This window comes from Ambystoma mexicanum, chromosome 3p (genome assembly GCF_040938575.1).
Source record: "Ambystoma mexicanum isolate Mex_15411 chromosome 3p, UKY_AmexF1_1, whole genome shotgun sequence".
In the NCBI taxonomy this organism is placed as follows: domain Eukaryota; kingdom Metazoa; phylum Chordata; class Amphibia; order Caudata; family Ambystomatidae; genus Ambystoma; species Ambystoma mexicanum.
The window spans coordinates 145,015,267-145,042,593 of NC_090925.1; the positions used below are offsets into that span (position 1 = coordinate 145,015,267).

General features: G+C 49.1%; 1 protein-coding gene across 2 annotated transcripts in view; it reads left to right on the forward strand.

Moving 5' to 3' along the window:
* The window catches only part of LOC138579502 (uncharacterized), a 1,088,345-nt gene that overhangs the window by 298,777 nt on the left and 762,241 nt on the right, over positions 1-27,327 (forward strand). For both annotated transcript variants that reach the window (XM_069649821.1, XM_069649823.1), the window contains exons 5-6: positions 4,281-4,379; positions 14,917-15,063. In XM_069649821.1, coding sequence (XP_069505922.1) covers positions 4,281-4,379; positions 14,917-15,063 — 246 coding nt within the window. The remainder of the gene's footprint in view (positions 1-4,280; positions 4,380-14,916; positions 15,064-27,327) is intronic.

Sequence of the window (27,327 nt, forward strand, 5' to 3'; positions counted from 1 at the left end):
GCCACGTAGCTGTAGCGCTGTCTCCGTACCAACATGGTGTAGTCCGGGGATGCAGTGATGGTCGCCGGCACCCGCATTATTGTTCCACCTTTCCGAAAAAATTAGAGGATCTTTTCCCTGTCTCTGTAATTCAAGATCTTCGCTATGATTGCACGAGGAGGAGCCCCGGGTTGAGGCCTCTTCGACAGGGCCCTGTGTGCTTGTTCGATCGCGAACCCCTGGGAGAGCTTGCTGGCCCCCATTTCCTGGATTAACATATTTTCCACATAGTCTGTTGGGTCCGAGCCGGCTTCCCCTTCAGGTAGGCCCACCACGCGTATGTTGTTACATCTTGCTCGCCCTTCCGCTTCCTCTGCTCGGTTTTCCAGGTTGGACACCTGTTGTTTCAGTATGTGAACCTCCTTAGCATTGGTGGTGCTCACATCCGTTTTGGTTTTCACTGCGCTCTCCATGCCACTCGTCCGTTCCGCCAGTGCTCTCACCTCTTGTCTCAACAGGTTGACCTCTATTCCTACTGCGCCGATCTTAGTTTCCAGTGACGCTTTCAGGTCTGCCATCGCTGTGCCCCATGAGGATTTTAGTTATATAATGGCTGCAAGGATCAGGTGATCATCCCTTGGCAAGGACATCCCTTCCGGTGTGGTGGCCAAGGCTTGTGCCGGCGTAGCTGGGGACTGCTGCTGTTTCATGAATATGTCCCTTGTTGGCTGTTTGCCTTCACTTTTTCCCCCCTTTGAGTGCCATTGCCCTGGACGTCCCTGGTCCTGCTCATCTGCTGCGTAAGGATGCGTCTTATAGGTATTGCGCCTCTTGCCCCAATTTCGCACGTGTAGGCTTGCCTATGGTGCCGCCTCTTGCTTGTACCTGTTTTGGTGTGCGGGCCCACCTCTTGCGGGGCATGCGGCTCTTTTCTGTTGGCCTCTCAGCCCTGCATGCTCTTGGCTCTCCCCTGGGGCCTCAACACTCCTACACACACATGCTCGTGCCCCGATACAGCATCCCCAGGGCCCCGCCTCAGCGTGCGTCTCCACTCCCAAGCGTTGGTGTGTATTGGTTATCGATGGCGCCCCCAGCCTCTCCACTCAGGTTGGGGTACTGTTTAGTCAATGTGGAGCGGGCCTAATATTAGCTCAGCAGGCTTCCCACAGGGCCACTGTATCACTTTGTTAATCAGCGCCTGACCTGGGTGGTCCGACGCTCCTCTAGCACCTCAGAGAGGTCTAATCCTCATCCCACAGCCTTCCTGATACCACCACCTGTTAATTGTGGGAGGTGGTCTTCCTGGTGCCAGTCTTAGACTGTTATGTGGCTTACTGCTTGGGAGCCCCTGTCTAGGGCCTCCACCCACCTCCTCTGCGGCGTCACCCACGACTTTTGTACTTAGCCATGGCTCGATGTCTGTTACACCTTTCCAACGCTGGTCCGTGGTCTATAGGAAAAAGATGCTTCATTATACAAGACGGTGTGCAGAAGAACCCGGCAGAATGAGCCTTGGCGCTCTAGTTGATTCACGCTGTCAGCGCACGCCAGCAGAGAGTCACGTGACCCTATTAAAGGATCATCTATACTCGCCTCTAAGCGTTGCTACTGTTGCCAGAGACGCTCCGTAAGTTCGAATCTAGGGTTAAACCTTTCCTGAACAACTTTCTGTCTTTCGTTGCTCACTCTCTCTCTTGTTTCCCTCTTCCCAGGGACTTTGTTCCAGATTTTCTCACTATCAATTCTCCAACACGCCAGACTCTTCCGGCATCACCCGCGCTTCCCTATCTGTTACGCTCGTTCAAGTGTACGGTGTTCAGTAGGACCCACAGCCCCTCTCATACAGTGAGTGTCTCTTTCTTGGGTTTCGGGTTTCTCCTCACATTCCCATACTTACCCGTTCAGTCTTTTCAGGATCCCCCCTGGCGCTTCGAGAACCAGGCTCACGAGCAGATCCTTACTCCACGCTCACCCTCTCCATCACTAACGACCGTTCAGGTCAGACTCCCGTAAGGATTCTCCTTTCCTCTCCTTTCATAGTTTTCTCACTCTCCATCATCCATCACTTACCTGTCCTATTTTCTCCCGTAGGGCTTGTGCCTCGACCCATTGAAGATTCACATGTGAAGGGATTCCATCCATCCGAGAAGCCTCCATCCGCTTCATCATGGTTTTTTCCCCCAGAGGGTTTCCCTGGGGTTCGTGCCTCCCCTCCGTGGGTATTCGAGCTGCGGTGGGGGTGCAGGCTCCTCCGGGAGATTCTTGCTTTCTGCAGTTGCTGCTCCCGTGTTGGCCGTCTGACCAGGTTAGTGTGATTGTGAGTTACTTAATATTAACAATGTCTCTGTGTGCTGTCATACGTATTTCTGTGCTGTTTTCAGCTCGCAATGGGGGGAATCACCGTAGCAGCGTTCCACCGCTCCCCTTCCAGCCGACGTCGTCTGCCTTCTTCACTGCTCCTTTCTATATGGGTACCACCGCTAGCACTCGCGGCTCCGTTTCCTTGTTCCTCATTATCTCTTACGTGCCATCAGGGTTCCATCCAGCTCACCCGCTGCTCATAACACTCTTCTCGTGTGCTCCCGAGGTCTCTTCACATACGCCTGTGGGCATCCGTTCCCTCAGGATTTCGACCGCGACCCTCGGCTCCGCTCGGAGTTACAAGGGTCGTCTCCTTGTCCGTGCTTACCCCGCCTTCACTGCCAGATCCCTTGGCTTGGGTTGCGCTATCTTCTTGTGTGTCCCGCGGGGCTTTCTATGTTTGTCCACACTGATGCAGTACACCGGGGGAGCGATCTTACGGGCGCACCGATGCCAGCGCCTCTCTTCCGCCAAAACGAACATGAGTTATGTTCTGCTGTCTGTCTCCACTGCGATCGGCTACTCGAGGAGCGTCAACTCGGTCCTGTGCCTCTGCTCTTACTCCCGTCGCAACTTCCCAACTTCAAAGGCTCCTTTGTTCGAGCTCCGCCGCCATTTTGCATCGAGCTCCGTACTGCCCGCGGTGGCCTTCCAGGGTCCGTAACTTCTGCTTTGGTCGGCCAATCTTCCATCAGCTACCTGCATTGTGGTCTCCTACTGTTCCCATTGCTTTGGTCATATTTTGTTGGTGGAATTCACCTCAAGGTGCGTGCGCTTTTTCGGATCATTTTTCCGGATCACGGAGTGCACACGAAGAGCAGCCCTTTCCATGGCTGCCAAGCCACGCCCCCCAACGTTATGTTGCAAAGATGTCTCTCTGTTCCACTTGAATCTGGAGATAAGTCTTCCAGTTTGTTTCCCCAAATCTTTTTTAAGTTCTACTTGACCAAGCAAATGTTACTAGGGTTTCTGATCATTTGTTGGGGGCCAATGGTGGCCACACACTGTGCCAAAAGGCTGGTAAATCAACAATCCCACAGTGGGTTTTGTTGTGAATTCTGGAAGGCTATACCCTAAGAAAGATGACACCTGCCAATGGTCTGCATGCTCATTTGGTGAGAGCCCAATCGGTGTCAGTTGCATACCAATGGCATGTACCTCTGTATAATAGCTGTACGCCAGCTATATGAGACAAGCTCCATGCCTTCTGCAAGCATTACGCAATGGATTCCGGCTGACACCAAATTTGGACAGGCAATCTCTCCCAAACATTTTCCTTTGAATGTTTTCTTCCATTACAGTTCAGGACTGGTGGTTGGGCCTGGGAGCATGAGGAAGGGAGTTGCTGTAGCACTAGGTTTTCCTTTTTTAAATATGCTGCTCTGCATCATGCTCCGTTTCCATCAGAGAGGAATTAAATGTCCCCTGAGTATAGAAGAAAGAGGCACTACGATGAGGAAATGTAACTATATTGCACAATATCGTTCGTTGACCCAGGCATCATGAGGTCAACTGTTGCGACTGTCTTTCAAGAGTATTTACGTGACTGATGTGCCTATTTATTAATACATTGTGTCAACTTCTAGCTACAAGCTTTAGGTCTATGTTGTCCTTCAGTTGGCTGCTGGTTCTCATTTTCTTTAATACATTTATTCCTGCAATCAAAGAAATTAAGTGTTACAAATACCACACTGGTGCAAAGTGTGCTGCCTACTTGGTTAGCCTTGGAATCTGTTTAAAAGGTTTGGAGAAACACATCTGAATAAGTTACTTTGAACTATGATGTTAGTTTACTGGCATTTCATCAGAGTACAACTCCATATTGTTTATTACAAAAGGGATATTGTAAGGGTGGGGGAAAGAAGGCGGGAACGGCTATAATTGATTGAAATGTTCACCCTCTAAAGAGTGTTTTTCCGATGTATGTTAACATTTTACAGTGTCAACACGCCATCTCTACCGATATCGAAACAGATTGATATTAAGCGGAGCAGTGAATATTGTCCTTTTCCTGGCTGTGATAGAACTGAGCCTCTGGGGTAAGGTTTTATTCAATATAGAGTATGTTACTATAGTTTTACCATCTTGAGGCAGGCCAGAGAGCAGATCTATGAGTCAGGAAGGAAAGTGTGTTCCCATCTGGCTCAGCCTCTGACAAGCTGTGATTTTGCTTTAGTGATATCTTGCTTTGTATAGCCCAGTTCAATAGATGAAGTATTGATAACACGATTAACCTGGCTGCTGCAATGAAAAGGGACAAATCAAGAACAACCAAAGAAATGCAACATATTGAATCCAAGAACTTGAATAATTAAGTAATGTAGCAGTGGTTAGGCTGGGCTACAGTGTAAGGGAGGTGATTAGAAATAGGCGTTAGGTTAGGCAGAAAGGATAGTGTTATTTATAGTCAAAAACATGCTGGAGCACAAATACAAGGCTTTTCAGGAGGGAGAAAGGAATGCAGGGCTCAGAAAAGGATGTGAATGGCAATGTGTGATCATACATTTTGGGATATTCTCCATTTTTCAATCTGTATTCATATTCACAAATGTATATATATGCCTATGTATGGCATGCCATAGAACTTTTCAAACATAAAATAAATACAAATGTGAACTAACATAATAAATAATACCTAAACGGTTTACTCTTTTTGGCTCTGGCAAGATAGAACGTAAGTAAGCCTTCTGCCAGAACCACAACGGTATATGTTAGAGGGACCCAGTACCAATCAACTGCTCTGTTATGCATGTCCGAGTGCATCATGGTGAGGGCTCTGTTATAGAATCAGGCATTTTGTAGAAGTTAGGACAACTATGTATGTTGCAGGGGGTGTTGCTGAATACTGTCTGAGGGAGTTCCTTTTTTTGTAACGGGAGGAGGGGGCTATTTAATGCTTATCTGACTGCATCATAGTGATGGCTCTACTGTAAAATAAGCTATTTTTGAGTAGTGAGGTTAACTGTGTAAGTTGGGGGAGAGTTGTAGAACTCTTTGGCTGAGCTGCAGGCGTTTAATTGTCTTTGCGGACCAATTTTCGAGACATATTTGAATTTAGCCTATTATCAATTAATTATGTCTTTGCAATTTAAGTTAAAAAACGGTTTGTTTTATTCTGAAGACATTTCAAAATGAATTCATATACCTTTCTTTAAACATTGTGTTTCAAATCACAACATGCGTTTGTAATCACAGTTTAGGATCCTGCCAGTAAAAATACCTGCAATTTTGTAAATTACTGCACTTTCATTTATTCATTGATATCGTTCTGCTCTCTCGCCCCTGGGATGCCAAGGGCCAGGCGGGGGTGCGCATATGGTAGTTTTCAGTCTGGTGGCACAAGGAGCCATGGGTTCATTGAGAACCAAAAGTGACAGTGGAAATGATTTTCAAAGTGTTGCCATATTACACCATGCAAGAGAATGCAATGAACTAGTCCATCCTCTCAAAGTAGGCTTTTGGGGGCGGAGCCACGCATGAGCATTTAGAAAAAAATGTGTCCAAATAGTGAATTTTAAAGCACATCTATCGCTATGTAGGGATTCATAACTAGTTAAGCATAACACAAAACGGACATATAATATATTTGAGTGAGTACTGGAAGCTTTAGAATAAATTTACTTCAAAGGAATGTGGGGGGAAGCAGAGAGGGATGGAGGGGAATGCGATGACTGGGAGGGATGGGAAGAAGGGTAGAAAACCATGGTACACATACAAAAAAAGACCATGGTATAGAGCCCCGCAGGAAATGTCCATAGTTCCCTGAAGGCCAGACCACCACTGGCATGAGCTATTGCTGAAGCTGTGTTACAGACAGGATAAACGCCAGACCCTTCTCTGCAACACCTGAGATCCAGAATGGGTTTTGGATAGACATGCAGGGCAGGGAGTGGCATCAACACAGCATTCTACAAGTTAGCTTAGGTAGCTGTTCACCTTCTGAAATCATACCATGTGTATGTAATACATCTTGTTTGACAATTTAGTGGGTGTGTGTGTGTGTGTGTGTGTGTGTGTGTGTGTGTTACACGTACATAACTGTCTCAAATCTGAAGCACATGCCAGTATAAGCAATATGAGCACATGGGCAACAAGCTGAGCATGTGAGTCACAAGATATATGCACATATCAGAAGATGCATTTTGGCGTCAAAAGATGTGAGCACAAGCCTCACAAGAAGCACATATGGATCACAATAATTCTGCGCGCTTTGCTCCACCTGCACCCTAGTCACAAGATATGTGCAGACAATTCGAACAAGGATCACAAGATGTGTGCATATATCACCAAATCCCAAAATAATTCACTATATTTGTGAATCCTAAATATGCGCTGTGCTATGTAAACAAAACAGAAGAGAATCACAGAGACACAGGAATCGCCTTATTTCAAAGCAAAATTCATCTTTATTGTATGCAATGCAAAAATGTCACTAATCTCTATACAAGCAAGCAATCAGCACTCTCTACCTATGAGTGCAGCTACCCCAAACCTCCCAGCATTAGCAAATAGCAAAACCCCTACTAGCTCTTAGCATTATTGCTACACCCCCTCACAGCCAGCTCTCTAGCCCTAAGACTGTGATTTGAGACTGCTCTCTTCTCTCTCAACCCATTATGAGATAGCCTCCTAAACCTGAACCCACTAAATCTCTCTAAATCTACTGATACTCGGAGTCTACTGAACAGAGCAGCACAGTTATACAGAACAATGACGTATTCATTGTGCAATTGTGTGCCTAGAAAGCATTCAATTTCAAACTGCGTGCATACTATATCATGTGCGTACTATGGCTACGTGTGTGCATTCTATAATTTCAGCATAGCAAGCATAATAGTACTGTACTAGTTCATGGCGACATGTCTCTATATTATTCTAAGAACAGAACAAGCTATCGCTAACATTCTCTACTGCCTCCAGACTGTCTCATGCGGAAACATAAACAAGCATTGCTCTGCAACTTGCAAGGTCGTCTCTAACAGTCTGCCAAGAATCACTTTTGTTATGAAAACATTTACACACTGTGTTCGGCATACTCCTACGTCCCATCCCCTTTCCTCCATACTTTTGGGACATTCCGTCCTGTGGGACGGGACCGGAGCACTTTTTGTAAAAAAGCATCAAATTGAAAAATGTGTCCTTGTCTTTTTACGTGGGGTACCGCACGCGGGCGTAAACCCGCCCTCCTTCGCTCCGCCCCGCGCATCGCCCTTGAGTCCTTTTCCCCGCACGGTCGGGGCTGACGGACTTGCATCACTGGGAAGATTTTTCTTTTCCCGTTGTCCTCTCCTGCTCCAGTTCTGCAGTCGCGGCGTAGTCCCCCGTCTATGCCGGATCGTTTGGGATTTGTTGCTTGTTCCTCTTGCGAATGTCGCTTCGCTAGGGCGGATCCCCATTCTCTCTGTTTGGAGTGTCTGGGACCGGATCACCGTTGGGACTCGTGTTTCTTCTGGGACTCCCTTTCGGGCCGGGCACTTTAGCTTCGTCTCCGCTGGTGGGAGGAGATCTTCCAGAGAGTTCCTCCATCGCATTTCCAACTCTTCATCGATGGAAAGAAGAGACGCCCGGTAAGTTCCTTACTTTTCAGGGCACCCCGGCCTGGGGACTCCTTCCTGGGATCCTCCAGGTCCGTGAGGGGCTTCAAAGGCTCTGCTACCAGGGGTTCTCCTGAGGTGCCTCGCAGGCCTAATAGGCGTACTAGGGTTTTCTCCGAGGAGTCCCGCGACGGACCTGCCGATACCCGATCATGATCCGAAGTTCACCAATCAGGTGCTAATAGCTAGTCTAGTCGTGCTGAGGTGTTGGGTACCGGAGTTCACTCCAAGGTCTCCTTGTCTGGAGCTTCCCACACAGACACCAGGTGCGCCCTGAGGCCTCCGTTGAGGCTTTCTGTACCGAACCACGGTTCGAGGCCCTTTTTGGGGGAGCTATAAAGATCGGATTCCGTTCTGAGGTCCCTCTTATTGAGGCTAAGGTGTGTACCGACAGAACTGAGAGACCTGTTAAGGTCTTGTCTGTGAGGTGGATTCCTCAACTTTCCCGCGCGCGCGGTGTTAGCGGTTCTGTTGAGGGGGCAAAGGGAGAGGTTGCTGACTGTTTCTCCTCTGTTACCAGCTTAGCTGAGGTTCCTCTCTTCAAGGCCAATTCAAAAGGTCACGACAGGATGTCCAGCAAACATCCCAGGCCCCATAGTACCGGCTCTGCCGAGGATCCTTGTGTCAAGGCTAAAGTTTCGATCAAGTCCCCTGACCAGTCTGTGGAGTCACCTGCCTCATCCACACATGTGACGCAGTTCTCCTCAGATGCTCACAAAATAGCGGGCCTTCCCGCGTGGTCTACGGCAGCCATTTTGGATTCTTCCCTCACACCCACGCTATCGTCGACGGGTGCTGGGAGCCTTCTTTTTGGTGGACGGTGTGAATCCATTCCGCCCTTCCTATGACTGGTGCGCTCGGTTGCCACTACCGCATACGGTCTTGCTTCCTCCTGCTTCAGCCCCACTGGTCTATGTAGACCCTGTTGGTGGTGGGCCCTCTTGGCAGCCTTCCTTGCTACCTTATTGGGGGTATGCCCCTCATGAGCGGCATCTGCGCATCCTGGTTCCTAAAGTTTTGGCAGAGGATGCCTTTTTTGGGAAGTTTCAGAGTCTCATGAACACTGATCCCATGAGGGAGTACTTTAAAGGCCTTTTTAGGGAGATCTGCCCTCTGGTGCCGCATCCTGCCCCGCAGTTCCAGTCACGCCACCTGTCGCTCCGGTACCACTTCTACCTCGCGGCCCGCCTCCACCTCTTCTGCCTCTCCCTCAGTTGTCTCCGATTGACAAGACTCCAGCAGAGCGAGACGTCAATTTGATGCTGGTTGCATCACAACTGGCGGATCCCGACGTTCTGGACGACCCTCAGGCAGACCAGGATAGTGAGGACCAGCCCCGCTCTGTAAGAGCATTCCACGACTGGGTTTTGGACATGTCACTCCTTGACATACCAGTACCTGAGGCACCCGCTCCGCAGGAAGGGGTGCTTTCGGGGGCGCTCACCTTGTCTCCGCAGGAGCGCACCGGCCTGTTCCTTCAGAAGGACGTTCTGGCCGAGGCCCGCAAAGTCTGGGATAAACCCCACACCGGGCTACATATAAATAAGAGAATTGATGCCCGTTACAGGCTTCACATCTCTGAGGAAGTAGCCTTGGCGTCTTGTATGCTCACTTCCTCAACGGTGGTTGCGGCCGCCACTGAGCAATCCAAGCTGGCCTCTGCTACCTCTGCTGCCACAGCTCAAGTTCTGGCCAAGGAAGAAAAGTTGCTCGACTCCTTGGCCAAGAAAGTCTTTGCCAACTCAGTGCTGCAATTGCGTCAGGCAAGAAACTGTGTGAGGAATTTGGCAGACTTCCAGGAGTCCATTCTTGGGGACAGGCTGGAAGAATTTAAGGGCGGTTTGTCAGACACCAGAGTATTGGCGCAGGATATGCTGGAGGCTGCTGTGCACCATGTCAACACCTCAGTTTAAGGCCTCAAGTTGGGGGTGGACACCTCTTGTCAAGCTTGGCTTCATGCAACAAAATTTTCGAAGGACGATAAAGTTCTGGACCTGCCTTTTAACGGCAAAGAGTTGTTTCATTCTTCAACGGATGACGAGCTTACAAAGATTAAGGCGAGCACGCAAACTGCCAAGTCTCTGTCGGTGATGGTGAAGCCTCAAGTCAAAGCTTAGAGATCTGGATCCCAATCTTGGTCCTCCTCAGGCTTCAGAGGGTTGCAGGACCGCAGGTCATGCAGAGCTGACCCCCCGACAGGTAGCTCCTGTCGGAGACAGCAACAGGGTCGATTTTTTTCTCTTGGTCTTCGGCCTCCTCATCAGGAACAGGTAGTCTCTCCACCGGCAAGTCTGCAAAATGATATTTTTTGGCCCTCGCACAAGGCCGCGGTGGGAGGACGAATATCGTCTCATCTGGAGGCGTGGCAAACCATCACCCCTTCAATCCTCCCTTTCAGCAGTCGGTGATGCCCTCCCTCAGAGCTGAGGTCCAGAAGCTTCTAGACCTCAAGGCGGTGGAACCCGTTCCCCTAGTGGAACGAGGGGAGGCCTTCTACTCTTGTCTGTTTACTGTGCCCAAACCCAACCAGGCTGGCCTACGCACCATTCTAGACCTTTCCCAGTTCAACCTTTCTATTCCCCAAGAGAAATTCAAGATGATCACGCTCTGCCAAATAAAGTCCTCTCTTCAGAAGGGTGACTGGCTCAGCGTTGTGGACCTTCAGGACGCGTATATGTATATCCTGATCTGGAGCCCGCATCGGAAATATCTGCGGTTCTCCCTGGGAGAGGAGCACTTCCAATTCCGAGTGCTCCCTTTTGGTCTCAGCTCAGCGCTGCGTGTCTTCACGAAGATGATGTCGGTTATCACGGCTTTTGTACGTCTACAGGGTATTCATGTGTATCCATATTTGAACGACTGGCTTCTGCGCAGTCTTTGTCCATTGAAAGCCTTGAGCAATCTTCAGTCTCTCCTTCCCCTTCAGCTCCTGTTCGGTCTTGGGCTGTCAGTGAACTGGCGGAAATCCTCCATGATGATCTCTCAGGACCTGATATTCCTGGGTTTCCGTTGGAACACGATTGACTGCAGTGTGTAACTGACTGTGGACAGGATGGTGGATCTGTTAACCATGTGCCAAGTTTTCATTCAGTCAGAGAGCATGTCGGCCTGGTGGTTCTGGAGGCTTCTAGGCATCATGGCCTTGTGCGTGCTTGCTCTTCCCCTTGCTCATCTCAAGATGTGACTTACGCAGATGGCTCTTCGGAGCTCCTGGCTTCAGGCAGTGGACCTGGACACCAAAATTATCCCGGTTCCACCCTGCTTGATGACCGATCTCCTATGGTGGTCATCTTCCAGCAATCTGTTGGTGGGTGCTCCTTTTCAGGAGCCTTCCCCTCAAACAACCATTACGACAGACTCCTCCCTTATTGGGTGGGGCATGATGATGGATCATCTTCAGGTTTATCGACCTATGGTCGCCACAGGACAGACAATTTCACATAAATTATCTAGAGCTTCTGGCGATTTTCCTGGCGCTCAAAGCTTTGAAGCCAGTGATTGTGAACAAAGTGGTCCGCATCCTGCACAGACACTGTGTTATCTATGTTTTATATCAACAAGCAGGGGGGTACCAGGTCACCTCCCCTTGTAGATCTAGCCATTCAGATTTGGGAATGGGCCATTCCGCACAATGTTTGGCTGCTGGCTGTACACATTTCTGGGCCAGCTGAATGTGATTGCAGACTCTCTCAGATGACGAGCGGTGGTCAGCTACGAGTGGGAACTGAACACAGAGATCCTCTCCGGCTTTTTTCACCATTGGGGCACTCCAGAAGTGGACCTCTTTGCAACGTCATCAAACTGGAAACTTCCTCTTTATGGTTCCAGGAACGGGCTTGGAGCTCCTTCTCTGGGAGATGATCTCGAGATTGCGTGGCACAACATGAGGGCCAATGCCTCCCCGTCTCTTCCTCTGATTCACTGGGCGCTATGCAAGCTCAGGAACACGAGAAATTGCACTCTCCTGTTCATAGCCCTGTGGTGGCCAGCCAGATTCTGGTTTTCGGAGCTTCAGCATCTGTCAGTCTGCTTCCGCTGATCCCCCGACCTGCTTCACCAGAGTGATCAGCAGATGTGGCACCCCTCCCCACAATCGCTCAGCTTGGCGGCCTGGTGCCTGAGTTCAAATCTTCAGAATGTCTCAACTTGTCCGCGGATAATTTGCGTATTATCCAGGCGGCTAGAAAACCTTCGACGAGGTCTCAGTATAGGAGCAAATGGCTCAGTTTCTGTTACTAGTGTTTAGCAAAGCAGCTGGACCCCAGAGAAGCTACCCTCGACAAGGCCCTGTCGTTCGTTTCTCATCTGGCAACTTCAGGCATACATGTCTTGTCTTGTAGGATTTATTTGTCGGCTATCGCCTCTTACCTGTTCACAGACTCTTGCTCTTTTTCTTTGACAAACCCTGTCATTAAAAGACACTTTGCAGGTCTATTGCATCTTTATCCACCTGTGCGCAATCCACCTGTGCGCAACCCGCATCCAAAGTGGGAACTGAATGTGATCCTCACTGCCTTATGCCATAAACCTTTTGAGCTCATGACTATGGTGGACTTGAAGTTCCTTTCATGGAAAATGGCTTTTCTGATTGCGGTGACTTCAGCAAGGCGTGTAAGCGAGCTTCAGGCCTTGTCTGTAGAACATCTATTCCTCACCTTTCACAAGGATAAGGTTGTCCTCCGAACTAATCCTTCTTTCCTTCCAAAGGTGGTATCCAATTTTCATCTGAACCAGACTATTTCCTTACCTGTTTTCTTTCCATACCCTGCCTCAGATGCCGAGAGGGTATTGCATAATTTGGATGTCAGACGAGCTATAAAATTTTATTTGGACAAAACATCTAAACTGAGGAGCTCTTCCCAGCTCTTTGTGACCTTCGGAGACCCGAAAGGATGCCGGCCTCGAAGGCAACTATCTCCTGATGGATTGCTTCCTGTATTTCGGAGGCGTATACCGTTCAGGGCCTTCAGCCTCCAAAGGGAATTCATGCCCTTTTTGTGCGGGGCAAGGCGGCTCCCCTTGTCTTCCAGAAATATGTTCCCTGAGAAACAATTGCCAGAGCAGCCACGTGTGCTTCACAATAAGCTTTTTGTAAGCATTACTGCTTAGACCTGAGCTCCAGAGCCGATGCTCATTTCGGGCAGGCGGTTCTTAAAAACCTTTTTCAGTAAAGGAGTTCCATCCACCCGTTTTTCCTGTGAGGAGTGCTTGGTAATCTCCCAAAAGTATGGGGGAAAGGGGACGGGATGTAGGAGTAACAAAGTTACTGACCGTACTGACTATGGACTAGGAGTAAGGTAGCCACTACGGTGAACAACTTCGTCATTGTCCTGTATGCTCCTCTCCCCCCTCCCCCATTTCTCCCCTCACTTTTTGTCACGCACTTATACTAGTTGAAATGCCCTTGCCTAGTATCCTAGTTATTGCTGTTAAATCATTCGGAATCTTCAATGTCTAAGAATGACAACGATATCCCCTTGTTCCCTTCCCGCCTTGAAGCGCTCTGAATCACTTCACTTGTGTCTAAGCGCTCTACAAATAAACAATTACAATAACAATAATCAAGAGTTTCCTTACCGCATGGATAGGAGAAAAATGCTAGCGGCAGCGGCTCAGGCAATGACCATACATAGAAAGTATGGTCAACTTTCGTATAAACCTTTAGTGATCTTTTACAAACAGAAGGTGGTTCCGATGGTAATATACGGAGCTGAGACTAAGATGACAGAATGTGTGCTGGTGTGGAATAAAATTGAGGGCTTGTTCTGCAGAAAAGCGCTGTCTCTTCCAAAAGGTTTGCCTATTCAAGTGATACGCTTTGAGTTTGGATTGTTATCATTAAACAATATGTATAAGTGGCAACCTATTAATTTGTATAGGAAGTGTATGGTGTGTACTTCTAACCAAAAACGATACTAGCACTAATAGTGGCACTATTGGTATTACCTGAAGATTGTTCATTGCAGGTATGGAAGCAATTCTGTCTGGATATAATGAACAAAGCGGACATTCAGCTGGATCTTTTAAAAGCGAATCCAGATAGAGAAAAGGCTAAGTTGTGGCAATATGATTGGATACTTAACTGGGAAGAATGTAATAAAGATTACATTTTTAAGAAAGGCCATTTTAACTTGAAATCGTTGAATAAACTCCCGGGATATTTGCTGAAGTTTCCCTCGCCAAAAATAAGGATACTATTTTTAAGATTACGTGTTTAACCTATGGCCAGCTAAAGAAGTTTTAGCTCTCAGATCAAGGGCATCATCTGAAGGAAAATGTTGTCGATTTTGCAAAAATGTCTATGAGCCTGAAACATTGAAACATCTAATGGTTTTATGTCCAAACCTATTGTCTCAAAGAAAATTCTTCTTCGAAAATGTTTTTAAGGATTGTAGAGACTTAACTCTGGATGTTTTATGGGAAATTATTTTTATGGGTCACTGACAGGCTGTGATTTTAGCAGCAATAAAATAATAATTATTTTTAGCTATTTTAAGCTGTGAATAATGGAATTCGATTTATGGATTGTGTATATGTGTCATCTAGGCTCTGCAAAATCGTTTTTGGATGCCCTTTTTGTTGATCTTTGAGCGAAGTTATGAATTGTTGTTCATTTTCTTTTCTTACAATGTATTGAAAGGTTGAATTATGTTTTATTCAAATAAATAATTTTAAAAAACTTTCATCGCTTAAGCTGGATGGAAAAAAAAGGTTAGCTTGAGCGTAAATAGCCCTTCCTCGATGATTGGTTGACTTCAGGATGCTGACAATGAGAGATAATACTGTAGAGCATTGGAGCTGAATTGTTCTGGTAAATGGAAATTTCATAGTAGAACTGGATGGGTGAAAAGAATGTGTACTATGTCACAGCTCTTTTCCAATGTTCTTTTATGTCCCATCTCGCCCTTCTCTTAAACCTATTCTCATATATTCCATTTTCATCCTCACATTTCGTCTAATTCATGCATTTCTATTCTAGCAGCAGTTACAAAGTGTCCCTGTAAGGATGGACCACCACATCCATCTGTATTTAGCAAGGGAGATGCTGAGACAAGAAATGATGACATCATGAATAACTCAGCCTCTACTTGGAGGGGTATTCAGCATATCCCACTTTCCGGTCCAGCAGGTAAATGTTTACTTAGACCGAGTGAAATTGTAAGCAAGTTACAATTGTGAAATAAAGATGTATATATTATTTGCATTTATGTGTATGTATTGGGAGTGTATGAAAATGGATATTTTAATCATTGTACTACTAAAATGTAGTGTTTGTGTATGTTTTTTGATGTAATGATTTCTAAGAAAGTACTACACTTGTGTTGATTAAGTTTTGTGATGATGATGATATATTTAATGTATACATACACACACATATACTTAATCATTTTTTATTAAAGACAACATGTTGGAAGAAACAATAAAACACAGCTTTACAATTTTTTAGAACTTACAAAAAAACTCTGCAAAACACACTCACAAAGCTACTTTATTTTATTTTCATAAATGATGGCGCAGTTTCCACTAAAGTCCTCTCAACCAGGTTCCCACGGCTCAGAGGAAAGTCATGTGGGCGAGAAGCATAGAAATCAACTTTACAGAATGTTCATGTTCCTCAAGGACTAAGTCCATTCATATCCCCATGTTCTGAGCAAACTGTACAGGCTTCCAATCAGACCATCATCTAAAAACATTATTTCAAATGGATTCTGTCCTCTCAAGTATTCCTCATCTTATGATATCTCCATATCCAACTTCAGCTGCTTCAGAATATTTATCCAGCAGGGTGCGCTGCACGTCGATGCCTGTCGACTCGATGTCCCTCGAAGGCCTCCGTCTCGATGTCGACGTCATCAATGGTATAATGCGCACGCAGCAGCCAATAGCCTTCCGTTCTGTTGTTCCGCATAAGCTATTGCTTCAGAATATCGGTGCACTTCAGTTCCTTGACTAGAACGCTTCAAATTCAACGAAAAAGTATGGCATTGTCTTTCGCTTCATTAACTCTGAAATTGGGGTTAAAAAAATGGCGAGACCTGGGGCAAAAATGTCCCACACAGACCCCCATCGGGTGTGTCTGTGGTGCCTAGGTTCCACTCACGTAACATCGGAGTGTGAGGTCTGCCAATCGATGACGGCGAAAGCCCTGAAAGAGTGTAGAGGAAAGTTAGCTGCAGGTAGGTCTCATAAATCCCCTTCAATGACTCATTAGAAATGTCGGTCTTCCGACGAGTCGAGAGAGGTTTCTCCTCATCAGAAGAAAGCTAAATGGTCCTGATCACGCAGTGGTTGACACCACTCGTCATCATCCTCATGGCATTTGAAGAAAAGGCACCACAGATCGCCATCTTCGTCGTCAAGTTCCTCCCCGCAACGGGTCACTTGCCCAACCAAATCGGCCTCCCCAGCTGAATGGGAGAAGTTCAGGCTCAATATGCTGAATGTATTCGAAAATGCGGCCTTTACCCCCTCGTAGAAAGATAAGAGCCATGCCCATGTCGACAAACGCAACAAAAAAGAAAAGGGCAAAAACCATGCACCCTCGAGACCGGGTGTCCTGGAAAAAACTCCTTCGGAGCCTTCAAAGGATCCCTCGAGTAGAGAAAAGGCTTCTTCGAAAATCAGGTTGTCAACAACATTGGTGCCGAAACACTCCTCATTGATGTTCAAAACATCCTCGGCACTTCAGCCTCCGAAGCCCTCAATGTCAACGGTGTCGAAGACTTCAACGTCATTATAAATGAACATTTCGAAACCCTCAAAGGCTGTCGAGAAGTCTTACACTCCACTGCCTACTAAAGACTTTTTTTGTCATTTTCCTCAATTTATGAGGATGTTGAACCATCTTCGGATGATCACGTCCTTTTGGGTTACAATATGGGACACCAGGGATCCCACAAGCCTTGATTTCTGAAGAATCAAAGATTCAAAATCTTCAAGAAACCCTACAAACAGCAAGTGGGTTGGATACTTCCTCAGAAATTGAATTTGGGAGACCAGCTCCAGCAGACCATGCTATGGATCCTACAGACATCTGGTGTCTAGGGTGGTAGAATATCTGTGTTGGAGTAGGACCTCACGGATATTCTAGATAAGGGACCCCAGCAGGATCCTATTCTTCATTTTCACGTAGCCCTACAAAGGCGAGTGAATGCCAACTGTTAGGCCCCAGAATTAATTCCGGCAGTACATACAAAATTGACATCCAAATACAGAGCGTCAAGAAGTGACCCCTGTTACCTGACAAAACATCCAACTCTGGTAAGTTTGGTAGTTCAGGCTGCAACTTCTACATCCAAACAAAATGCATACCCAACTATTCCCCCAGACAGAGATAACAAGCGTTACGATGCTTTGGCTAAAAATGTTTTCTCTGTGGGGAGAATGGCTCTTAGATCAGTAAATGCCACGTGCACACTGGCTAGATTCACTTTCACCCTTTGGAATTGTATAGCGATGGCGTTTGAACATATCCCTGAAGGGGAAGAAAGAGACAGATTTTAAAATCTTGTCAAAGATGGAAAAGATGCAATGTGCAAATTCCTCCAGACAGATCTCGAATTTGCTGACAATATCAGCAGGGCTATGGCGGCTAGTACTGTAACCCGCATATTTGCCTGGTTTAGAAAGTCTAGTTTCGCTCCAGATGTAGAATCCAGACTTCTTAACACGCCCTTTGACGGCACACATTTATTTGGCAGCAAGGCTGACGAGAGCCTGGAGAAGCTGCAGACCTCCAAAGCAGCAGCCAAATCCCTTCGTGCTAGACAACTAAAGGATTGCCCCACTGGGACAGCCTGGAGGGGTAGGTCTTTTCGCTATTACTCCTCAATTGGAAGAGGCAGGGGACTGTTGAATCAAAAAGGTCAGAAAAGATTCCCCTGTGTTGGACGGGAAGAGGCACTAAGACCGCTCAGGCAGCGGCTACTTCACCATCAGCTGCTGCTTCAGCTGCCTCAAAACCTCTGTGAGGCCTTAGTTCACAAGACCCCGGTGGGAGGCAGACTCTCACAGCATCTGAATGAATGGTTTTACCAGGCGCCCTTAGCGGGAGCCGCAAAGGCACCAGGGAGCAAATTAGCTCCCTCCCCATTCCCATTGAGCCCTACGGGGGCTCAAATGGGAATGGGGATTGGTCTGCTGAATGGAGACTTACCGGTCCCGCCAAGGTCGGACTGGACCGGTAAGTCCCCCTTTCACCAGACCGGACTCTGGACCGGTATGGGAGGTAGTCATGGCGCAAATAGCGCCATGACTACCTCCATACTCGGAATGAGGCCCATTGTGTTTTGCCTTGTCTAAAAAGGAGGTATGGCCGATGGTTGATTCAGGGGCTACGGGCAATTTGGTAGATATTGCTTTGGCTGAACAGTTAGGATTGCCAGTACAGGATAAGGAGAGGGTGGAAGGAGAGGGTGGATGGATCCCCCTTAGTGTCAGGGCCAATTCGTAAGCAAACAGAGAAATTAGAGATGGTATGCATATCAGGTCACAGAGAGGACATTACGTTCGATTTGATAGCAGCACCTCAGTTTGGTTTGATCTTGAGGATGCCCTGGTTGAGAAGGCATAATCCAAGAATTGATTGGGAAAAGCAGACGTTGTGGTTTGAGGAACAGAAGTGTCAGCAGCACATGTTATCAGAATTGGGGCCCGCAGCACTGTTGGCCGAAAGGAGACTAATAGACCCAGTAGTGGGAGTGGTGGAATCAGGAATCCCTGCTCAGTATATGGAGTTTGCAAAAGTCTTCGACAAGGGAGGAGCTGAACGATTACCCCCTCATCGACCTTATGATAGTGTTATTGAATTAGAGGAGGGGGCGAAGTTGCCTTGCAGTCGCATATGCGCTCTCACAGAAACTGAAAACAAATATCTAAGAGAATATCTTGACGAGATGCTGGCTAAAGGGTTTATCAGACACTCTACTTCGCCGGTTTCCTCACCTTTATTTTTTGTCCCCAAGATGGAAGGCACTTTACCAACATGCATTGATTATCGTGCATTAAATAAGGTTACTGTCAAGAATAGGTTTCCTTTACCGTTGATTTCGGAACTGTTGGATCAAGTACGGTCCGCCCAGATTTACACTAAGTTTGATTTGAGAGGTGTCTATCATTTGATAAGAGTGAAAGAGGGGGACGAGTGGAAAACGGCTTTCCGGACGAAGTTCGGGTTGTTTGAGTACCTAGTAATGCTGTTTGGTCTATGTAACGCTCCTGCGGCTTTTCAGTTCTTTATGCAAGAAGTTTTGCGAGAATTTATTGACATTTTTTGTTATCGTCTACATTGACGACATTTTGATATAGTCAGATTCCCCATAACAGCATGTAAGACATGTGCGGGCAGTGTTGAACCGTCTACAAGAATATCAATTGTGTGTAAAATTGGAGAAATGTGCGTTCCATGTGAAGCAGGTTGAGTTTTTAGGATTTATCCTGACCCCAACAGGCGTTGTTATGGATCCCAAGAAAGTGCGGGCAGTAACTGACTGGCCGTCTCCACAGTGCATTAAAGATATCCAATCCTTCCTAGGGTTTGCCAATTTTTACCGGCGTTTCATCAGCAATTTTTCTAAAATAGTCGCTCCCATCACACAATTACTTAGGAAGGCAGTAAGATTTGTTTGGAGTCCTGAGGCAGAAAAAGCTTTTAAAGAATTGAAAGGAGGCTTTACTACGGCACCAGTGTTAAGACATCCAAACACTGAGAAAGCTTTTCAGGTGGAGCCTGATGCTAGCAATGTTGCGATAGGAGCCATATTATCACAGAAAGATGAGGATGGAGTATGGCATCCAGTGGCATTTTTCTCAAGGAAAGGTTGTGAGCAAAATTATTCCATCACAGACAAGGAATTGTTGGCCATTCGGTCAGCCTTTCTGGAGTGGAGACATTATTTATTGGGGGCAGGGCATCAGGTGGTGGTGGTAACTGATCACAAGAACTTGCAATATTTCAAGACTGCCCAAACCCTGAGTCCGAGACAGCTGCGATGGTCCCAGTATTTTAATGGATTTGATTTTGTGGTAACATTCAGGCCTGGAAGTAAAAATGGAAAGGTGGATGCCTTATCTAGGCAACAAAATACAGACAATGTAGTAGGGGAAGTCAAAACAATTAATTGACCAGATAAAGAAGGGTTTATCACCGAGTCAACTTCAGTAGTGGAAGGACAGTCATCCAACACGAACTGTGCGGTAGGGGTTGCCTTACCATCAGTGTCATTTGTACTTACCAACCAAAGAATTACAGGAAAAGGATTTATATTGGTGCCATAAGTCTCCCTTGGCAGGACATGCAGGTCAGAGAAAAATGCAAATCATGTTAGAGAAATATTTTTGGTGGCCTAAATTGGGACAGGATGTGGAGAAGTATTTGTTACAATGTGAAAATTGTGCGCGTAACAAGGCTAAGCATGTTAAAAAGAGAGGCTTCCTACAACCATTGCCCACCCCCGAAAGAGCATGGACTCACCTTTCAATGGATTTTATTACTGATCTGCCTCCTGATAATCAGTTTGATACCATTTGGGTGGTGGTGGATTTTCTGTCCAAACAAGCTCATTTTATTCCATGTGTTGGAATTGTGGGGGCAGGCAAGTTGGCAGAGTTATTTTTACAATATTTGGTCAGATTGCACGGTTTGCCAAAAAGCATTGTCTCTGATAGGGGCTCACAGTTTACATCCACATTTTGGCGTGCTTTCTGTCGGATGTTGGGAATCAACTGTGCTCTGTCTACTAGTTATCACCCCCAAACTGATGGACAGACGGAAAGAGTGAACCAGACTTTGGAACAATACCTGAGAGGTTATCTGGGAGATGGCCGAGACTCGTTGGTGCAGGCACTGTGGTTGGCAGAGTTTACGTACAATAATACCTTTCACAGTTCTTTGGGAATGGCACCTAATGAATGTTTGTATGGACATGAACAAAACATGATACCCGAATAACTACTGGATATGGAAACTATGCCGGTGCTACAAGAGCATAAACAGTTGCTTCTGGAAGTCAGAGGGCACGCGCAAATTTAGAAAGCGCCAAAGAAGCATATAAGAAACAAGCTGATAAACATCGGCAAGAGAGTCCTCAGTATCACGTTGTGGATCGGGTTTGGTTATCAACAAGAAATGTATCCTTGGGATCACGTAAATGTATGCCTAGATTTATTGGTCCTTACAAAATATGTAAGTGTGTATCAGATACCGCAATGAAATTGCGTTTGCCAAAGACTTTACCTGAAAATCCGGTATTTCATGTATCTTTACTTAAACCTGCAGCTCCAGGGATGAAGACCAAACGGCCCCCGCCTATTGTGAAAGATGGACAAGAGGAATATGAGGTGAAAAGAATTTTGGATGTCAAGAAGAAGAATCAACAGACATGGTACTTGATTCAGTGGGTAGGTTATGGACCGGAAGATTGTTATTGGGAAATGGCAGAGGCAGTGCATGCTCCCAGGTTAGTGAAATTATTTCATCTGAGACATCCGGCAAAACCTGGTCCTGGGAAGAGGCCTGGGAGAGGAGGTAATGTCAGGAATAAGGGCTGGAGCCGAAGGGCAGTGACAAGGTTTGCTTATTAGGCTGGAGGTTGCGCGAATGTAGGAAAAAGACTACAACTCCCAGCATTCCGTGGGAGGAACTGTAGTCATACACGTGCGCGTTGCCAGCTGCAATTGATTGAAGAGCAGCATAATGGAAGCAACGGCGCGTACGCAGGTGTGGCTTATTCTCCAGCATGGGGTCTGGCATGGATTCACATGCTCATGAATATTCTCCGTCGTCAGGCTGGGAATCCTCGGTAAAGAAAAATCAGTATCAGTTTCGTTTCTGATCTGTCTTTCGTAGTAGTAACCAATCACTGATCTCTGCGTCATACTGACCACAGCCAATGACTGCCCTCTACCTAAGCCCCGCCTCTGGCAGCCATCTTCAGATTTTTACCGCACGTTCAAGTGTTGGGAGTCCTCGTGCTTAGCTCTCGAGCTTTTACTGCGTGTTTCGTGCTTTTTCAGGTGAATTTTCACATTTTTTCGGTTAATCGAGCCTCAAGCTCCACCGTTTCTACTCCCGTTAACGGCTACCCGTTGCGGGATTTTCCTACGCGCCTCAAGGGTGAAGATTTCGTCGAATCAACTTCTTGGAGGATTCCAGAAGATTCGCGGCCTACTTCGAAATGGCCCAGGACGTGAGTTCGTCACCCGGACCCAAGCTGTTTCGCAGCTGCCCTGGATGCGGGCTGCAGAATGTGTTTAGGGAAGACGAACATTCGCGATGCCTTTACTGTCTTCATGGGGAAAAGACTCATGTAGAGAAGGACTGCCAGTTCTGCAAGAACTTGTCGGAGCGGACCATGAGGGACCGTCGATCCCGTCTCGCCAGCTGGTTGGAGAAGGGCTCAACAGGTGAGAAGGAGAAGAACGGGTCCGAGCGGGCTTCTAAGTCCTGTGCGGGCGCCCCGGCGACGGGGGCCCAACACCAGGCCAAGCGCAGCGAGTCCGCTGGCTCCGGGAGCGCCGAAAGGTCGGGCTCTTCGGTCGCCAGGCAGGGCGCGCCGTCCCCGGCACCGTCAACCATGAGCCAGCGCTCCGGTTCGGGGAAGAGGAAGTCCGAGACCCCGGGTAAGCTTCGGGAGAAGCCCTGTCCTTTCTCGGAAGAGGGGGAGCGAGGCGTCGCCCCTCCCCCTAAGGAGAAGGCCCGGGACGCACCTAAGGTGGTGAAGGCCCCTACCCAGCAGGCAAAGGCCTCTATCGAGGCGATCGCGGCGACTCTGGCCAAGCCAGCAGAGACCCCGCCAGCAGAGACTGCCTCCGGGACTAGAGTTTCCCTGCCGCCAAGGGGGGAATCCTCTTTTCAGCCCATCGTCATGGCCACCATGATGGAAGAAGCAAGGGGGGGCACGGTAGCCTCCTCGAGCTCGGAGTCAGCCTCGAAGGAGGAACTGACCGAGGCCGTGAGGAATCTCAAAGTCCAATTCGAGAAGGTTCGATCCCGTAAGGAAGATAACCGAGGAAGACGACGATGGCGAGGAAGAGCAGCCTTCCCTTCCGGAACCTAGGCCTCAGGATAGCTCGGCGGCCATTTTGTCTGCGATCCAGTCCTTATGCTCTGAGATAAGGACGAGATTACCACGGCCCAGGCCGGAGGGCCCGCAACCTGGCCCGTCGGGAAGTCCTCAGAACAAACGACGGAGGACCCAACCCTCTCCTCCACTCGCCCCTGTAAGGCCTACAGTTCCCTCCTCATCCTCCCACGAGTCGGGAGATGATGGTGCGATGGGCTCGACGACGGGTTCTGAGGGCGACGGCGACGACGACGGAACGGGTCTCCCGTCTCCCGTCGCACGGGCCTCGCCGCCCGACGAGATTGGCTCATTCCACGCCATGATCGCCAGGGCGTCCGAATTGTTCCAGCTCTGCCCGGAGGAGCAGAAAAAGGAAGGTTTCCTCTATCAGCGCCGGGAGGCCAAGAGGAAGATTGTCATCGCGGTGCCTCTAATCGATGACATCTGGGAGGAGGGCCTGTTGGTTCTCAAGAACCACTCCACGGCACCAGCCAAACGGGACCGGTACGAGAAGAAGTACCGGGTCCCCGAAACTGCTCCCCTGTGCCTCAGGGCCCAGCCAACGCCAGACTCGGTCGTCTCGGCGGCGGCGAAGAAGAAAGCGGCGGGGTCAGGAGCCTCGACGTCGAATTCCCCGCCGGACGGCGAGGGAAAGAAGTTGGACGCCATGGGGCGGCGGGTCATTTCGTCGGCGGCGACGGCGATCAAAGCGGCCAACGCCCTGGCGATCGTGGCCCGTTACGACAGGGAGCTCTGGTTTAAGCTGGCCCCCATATTGGATTTCCTACTGGACGACAAGAGGTCTGAGGCCCTGGAAATACTTCAGGAAGGGGAGGTGGCGTCGGACCACGCCATAACGGTGGCAACCGATATTGCCGATATCGGGTTCCGCCAGCTGGGCAACGGTGTTTGCCTACGACGACGGGATTGGCTCCGGGCGACCGACTTCCGTCAGGACGTCCAGACCAGGGTGTTGGACATGCCGTTCGACGGCAGCAACTTGTTCGGGAAGGCGGTGGACGAATCCCTCCAAGCCATAAAGACGGATACGGAGACGGCCCACGCCCTAGGAGCCCTTCAGCAACAACGGCCCTTTCGGAGCTCCGGAGGCAGACAGGGTGCCTCCAAGGGATCCAGCGGTGGTTCGTTGTCCTACCGCCAGGCGGCACGCTCCTCGTCTCAGGAGGCCTACAGGGGTCGCGGCAAGCAGGGAGTGCCTCGCTGCCGTCGGCAAGGTGGCCAGGGCGGCAAGGCCACCACCTCCAAGCAGGACTGAACCGGCCGTGGTCTCGGGCCCCCACCGAAGCACCCCGGTGGGGGGCCGGCTGACGAAGTTCGTCGGCATGTGGAAGTCCATCTCCACCGACCGTTGGGTGCTGGATACCCTGGCAAGAGGACACTCTATCGAATTCCTGAAGAAGTGCCCTCACGTTCCACCTGTGGACAGGAAGGAAAGTCACGTCCCGCAACTGCTGTTGGAAGTACGGGCGATGCTCAGGAAAGGCGCCATCGAGCTTGTCCCGAAGAGACTCCGGGGCTCCGGGGTGTACTCAAGGTACTTCCTCGTCAGGAAGAAGACGGGCGGCTGGCGCCCCATCCTGGACCTTCGTCGTTTGAACAAATACATCAGGTCACAAAAGTTCAGGATGGTCACCTTCCAGCACGTACTGGGACAGCTGGAGGAAGGCGACATTCTATCGTCGTTGGACCTGGAGGATGCATACTTCTACGTTCCCATCCTCAAAAGTCACCGAAAGTTCCTCAGGTTCGTCGTCCAGGGACGCCACTACCAATTCAGAGCACTGCCGTTCGGATTGAAGTCGGCCCCCAGGGTCTTTACCAAGTGCCTAGCACCTGTGGCGGCGCGGCTGCGCCTGCAGGGGATTCACGTCTACCCCTACCTGGACGACTGGCTCATCCGCTCAAGGACGAGGGAACTCGCTGTCCAACACACTGCGAGGACCGTCCAGCTACTGTCATTCCCTTGGATTCGCCATAAATTACCCAAAGTCCCAGCTGGTGCCGTCGCAGGTGGCCCTGTTTCTGAGAGCGAAGCTCGATACAGTGAGGCGCCTGGCGGCACCGTCGGAAGAACGGACAAAGACCATTCTAGGCAAAGTGCAGCGCCTGCTAGCCACGGACGTGGCCAGGGTGAGGTCCATCAAGTCCCTCCTGGGGATGATGTCCTCTTGCATCTACCTGGTGCGCCTCTGCAGACTACGGATGCGCCCTCTTCAAGAATTTCTCGACGCCCGTTGGATGCAGGCGACGGGCATCTTCGAAGACAGGGTCCCCCTCAACGAGGTGTTCCGGCAGGTGATTCAGTGGTGGGGCGTTCGAGCGCACCTCACTGCGGGCAAGGACTTTCAGACACCGGCGTACCAGGAGACGGTGACGACGGACGCCTCCCTGGAAGGTTGGGGCGCCCACACCGGAGATCTCCACGCAAGAGGCCTCTGGCTCCCGGAGGAGAGGCTCCTGCACATCAACGTCCTGGAACTCCGAGCCGTGTTCTGGGCTCTCAAATCATTCCTCCCGTCGCTCAAGGGCAAGGTGGTGCGTATCTTCACGGACAACACCACGACAATGTTTTACATACGGAAGCAGGGAGGCACCAGATCCCCAGCCCTATCCAAGGAGGAACAGGATCTGTGGCACTGGGCAGTTGCCCAGGGGATGTTCCTGGTTCCCGTCCACCTGGCAGGAGAAAGAAACACCATCGCCGACTCGCTCAGCAGGGAGCTGCGTGCGTGTCGCGAGTGGGAACTGCGCCAGGATCAGGTGGATCAACTCTTCCGACGATGGGGCAAACCCCAAATCGACCTGTTCGCAACAGCGACAAACTCGAAGTGCAAGAGGTTCGCCAGCAAGTTTCCCCAGCCGAGAAGCATGGGCGATGCGTTCTCGTTCCCCTGGGACGGCCTATACCTGTATGCGTTCCCTCTGTTGCCGTTGCTGCTTCGACTCATCAACCAGCTCAAGAGGTCCCGGTGCAGGATGATCCTCATCGCACCGGCGTGGCCGAGGCAGATCTGGTTCCCGGACCTTCTGGACTTGTCAACTGTCATGATCTCTGCTTCCAAAAGGTCAGGGTTTTCCCAAATCCCTTGGAAGCAGATCCATAACCCAGGTTCCGAGTGCCAACCAGTCCCAATTGGGACCTTTTGGACCCAGTCCTGGCGCCAGTGGCACCAGGCTCATAAATATGCCCAGTCCCAGCGCTGGAAGCGCCGGGCTCATAATGCTTGGGTGGACTTACCTGCAGCAGACCATGCTGCTTACTTGCCTGCCAGTTGAGCCTCTGATCCTCTTCTGTTTGGAACTACTTTTCCTGTTGGGTGGGGCAGGAGCCACTCCCTAGGTTCAGAACACTGGAACTCTTCTGGAAAGCAGGAACTCTTTTCTTTCCTAGGCGTGGCTGTGGAAGGAGACACCTAAGCACTACAGGAGGCTATTTAAACCACACCCGATGGATGAATCTTGCTTTGCGTTATTCTGCATCCTCTGCAGCAGAACGCTCATCGTGTCTTCTGCATCTGATCCTGGGAAAAAGGCTTACCATCCTGAATACAGTCTTCAGCAACACCTATGAAGACAAGAAAGAACAGGTTAGCATTACGGTCTTCAGTGACAGCGCTTCACTTACCTGGTCCATCGGCTGTCACCAACGCCTCGCGCTGCATTCCGGCATCTGAAAGACAAAGGCTTACCTACTCTTTGTGCGCTCCGGAGGTCTTCGCACTGCATTCCGGCATCTGAAAGACAAAAACTTACCAACTCTTCGCACGCTCCGGAGGCCTTCGGCGCTGCATCCCGCATCTGAAAGACAAAACAAGGTGCGTTTAAAGACATTGGGGAACTTTAATACTCACGTGCCATTACTCCTTTCCACATCTAACCCAGTGGGTATTCCGGCACCCTGCAGCCGCTCCGAACTTGTACCTGCAAAATAAAAAGACAGTTAGAGCGCATCGTGAAGCAGGCAACAAGCGCTTACTTACGTGCTTCCAGGCGCTTCTATTCATCACACGGGCTCCATCTTCAACGCACTTCAGCCCGTCATCCGCCATCGCCGGAACCCTGCAAAACAAGAGACATCATTACTAAAGACTTTTAAAGACATTAGAATTACTCGAAACTTACCGTTCGTGTAGTAAATGACGGACAGCAGTCCTCTGAAGTCAAGAGGCCTGCTCCCCTTATCCAGTGAAGAAACTGGTTACAGCACCCTGCCCCGAAGCAGATGGAGAGCACGGCGTTCACTTACCTAAGGTGAGCGCGTTAACCTTTGGGGTTCTACAGGAGAAGAGAAAGGGAAAAAGAGAGAGACA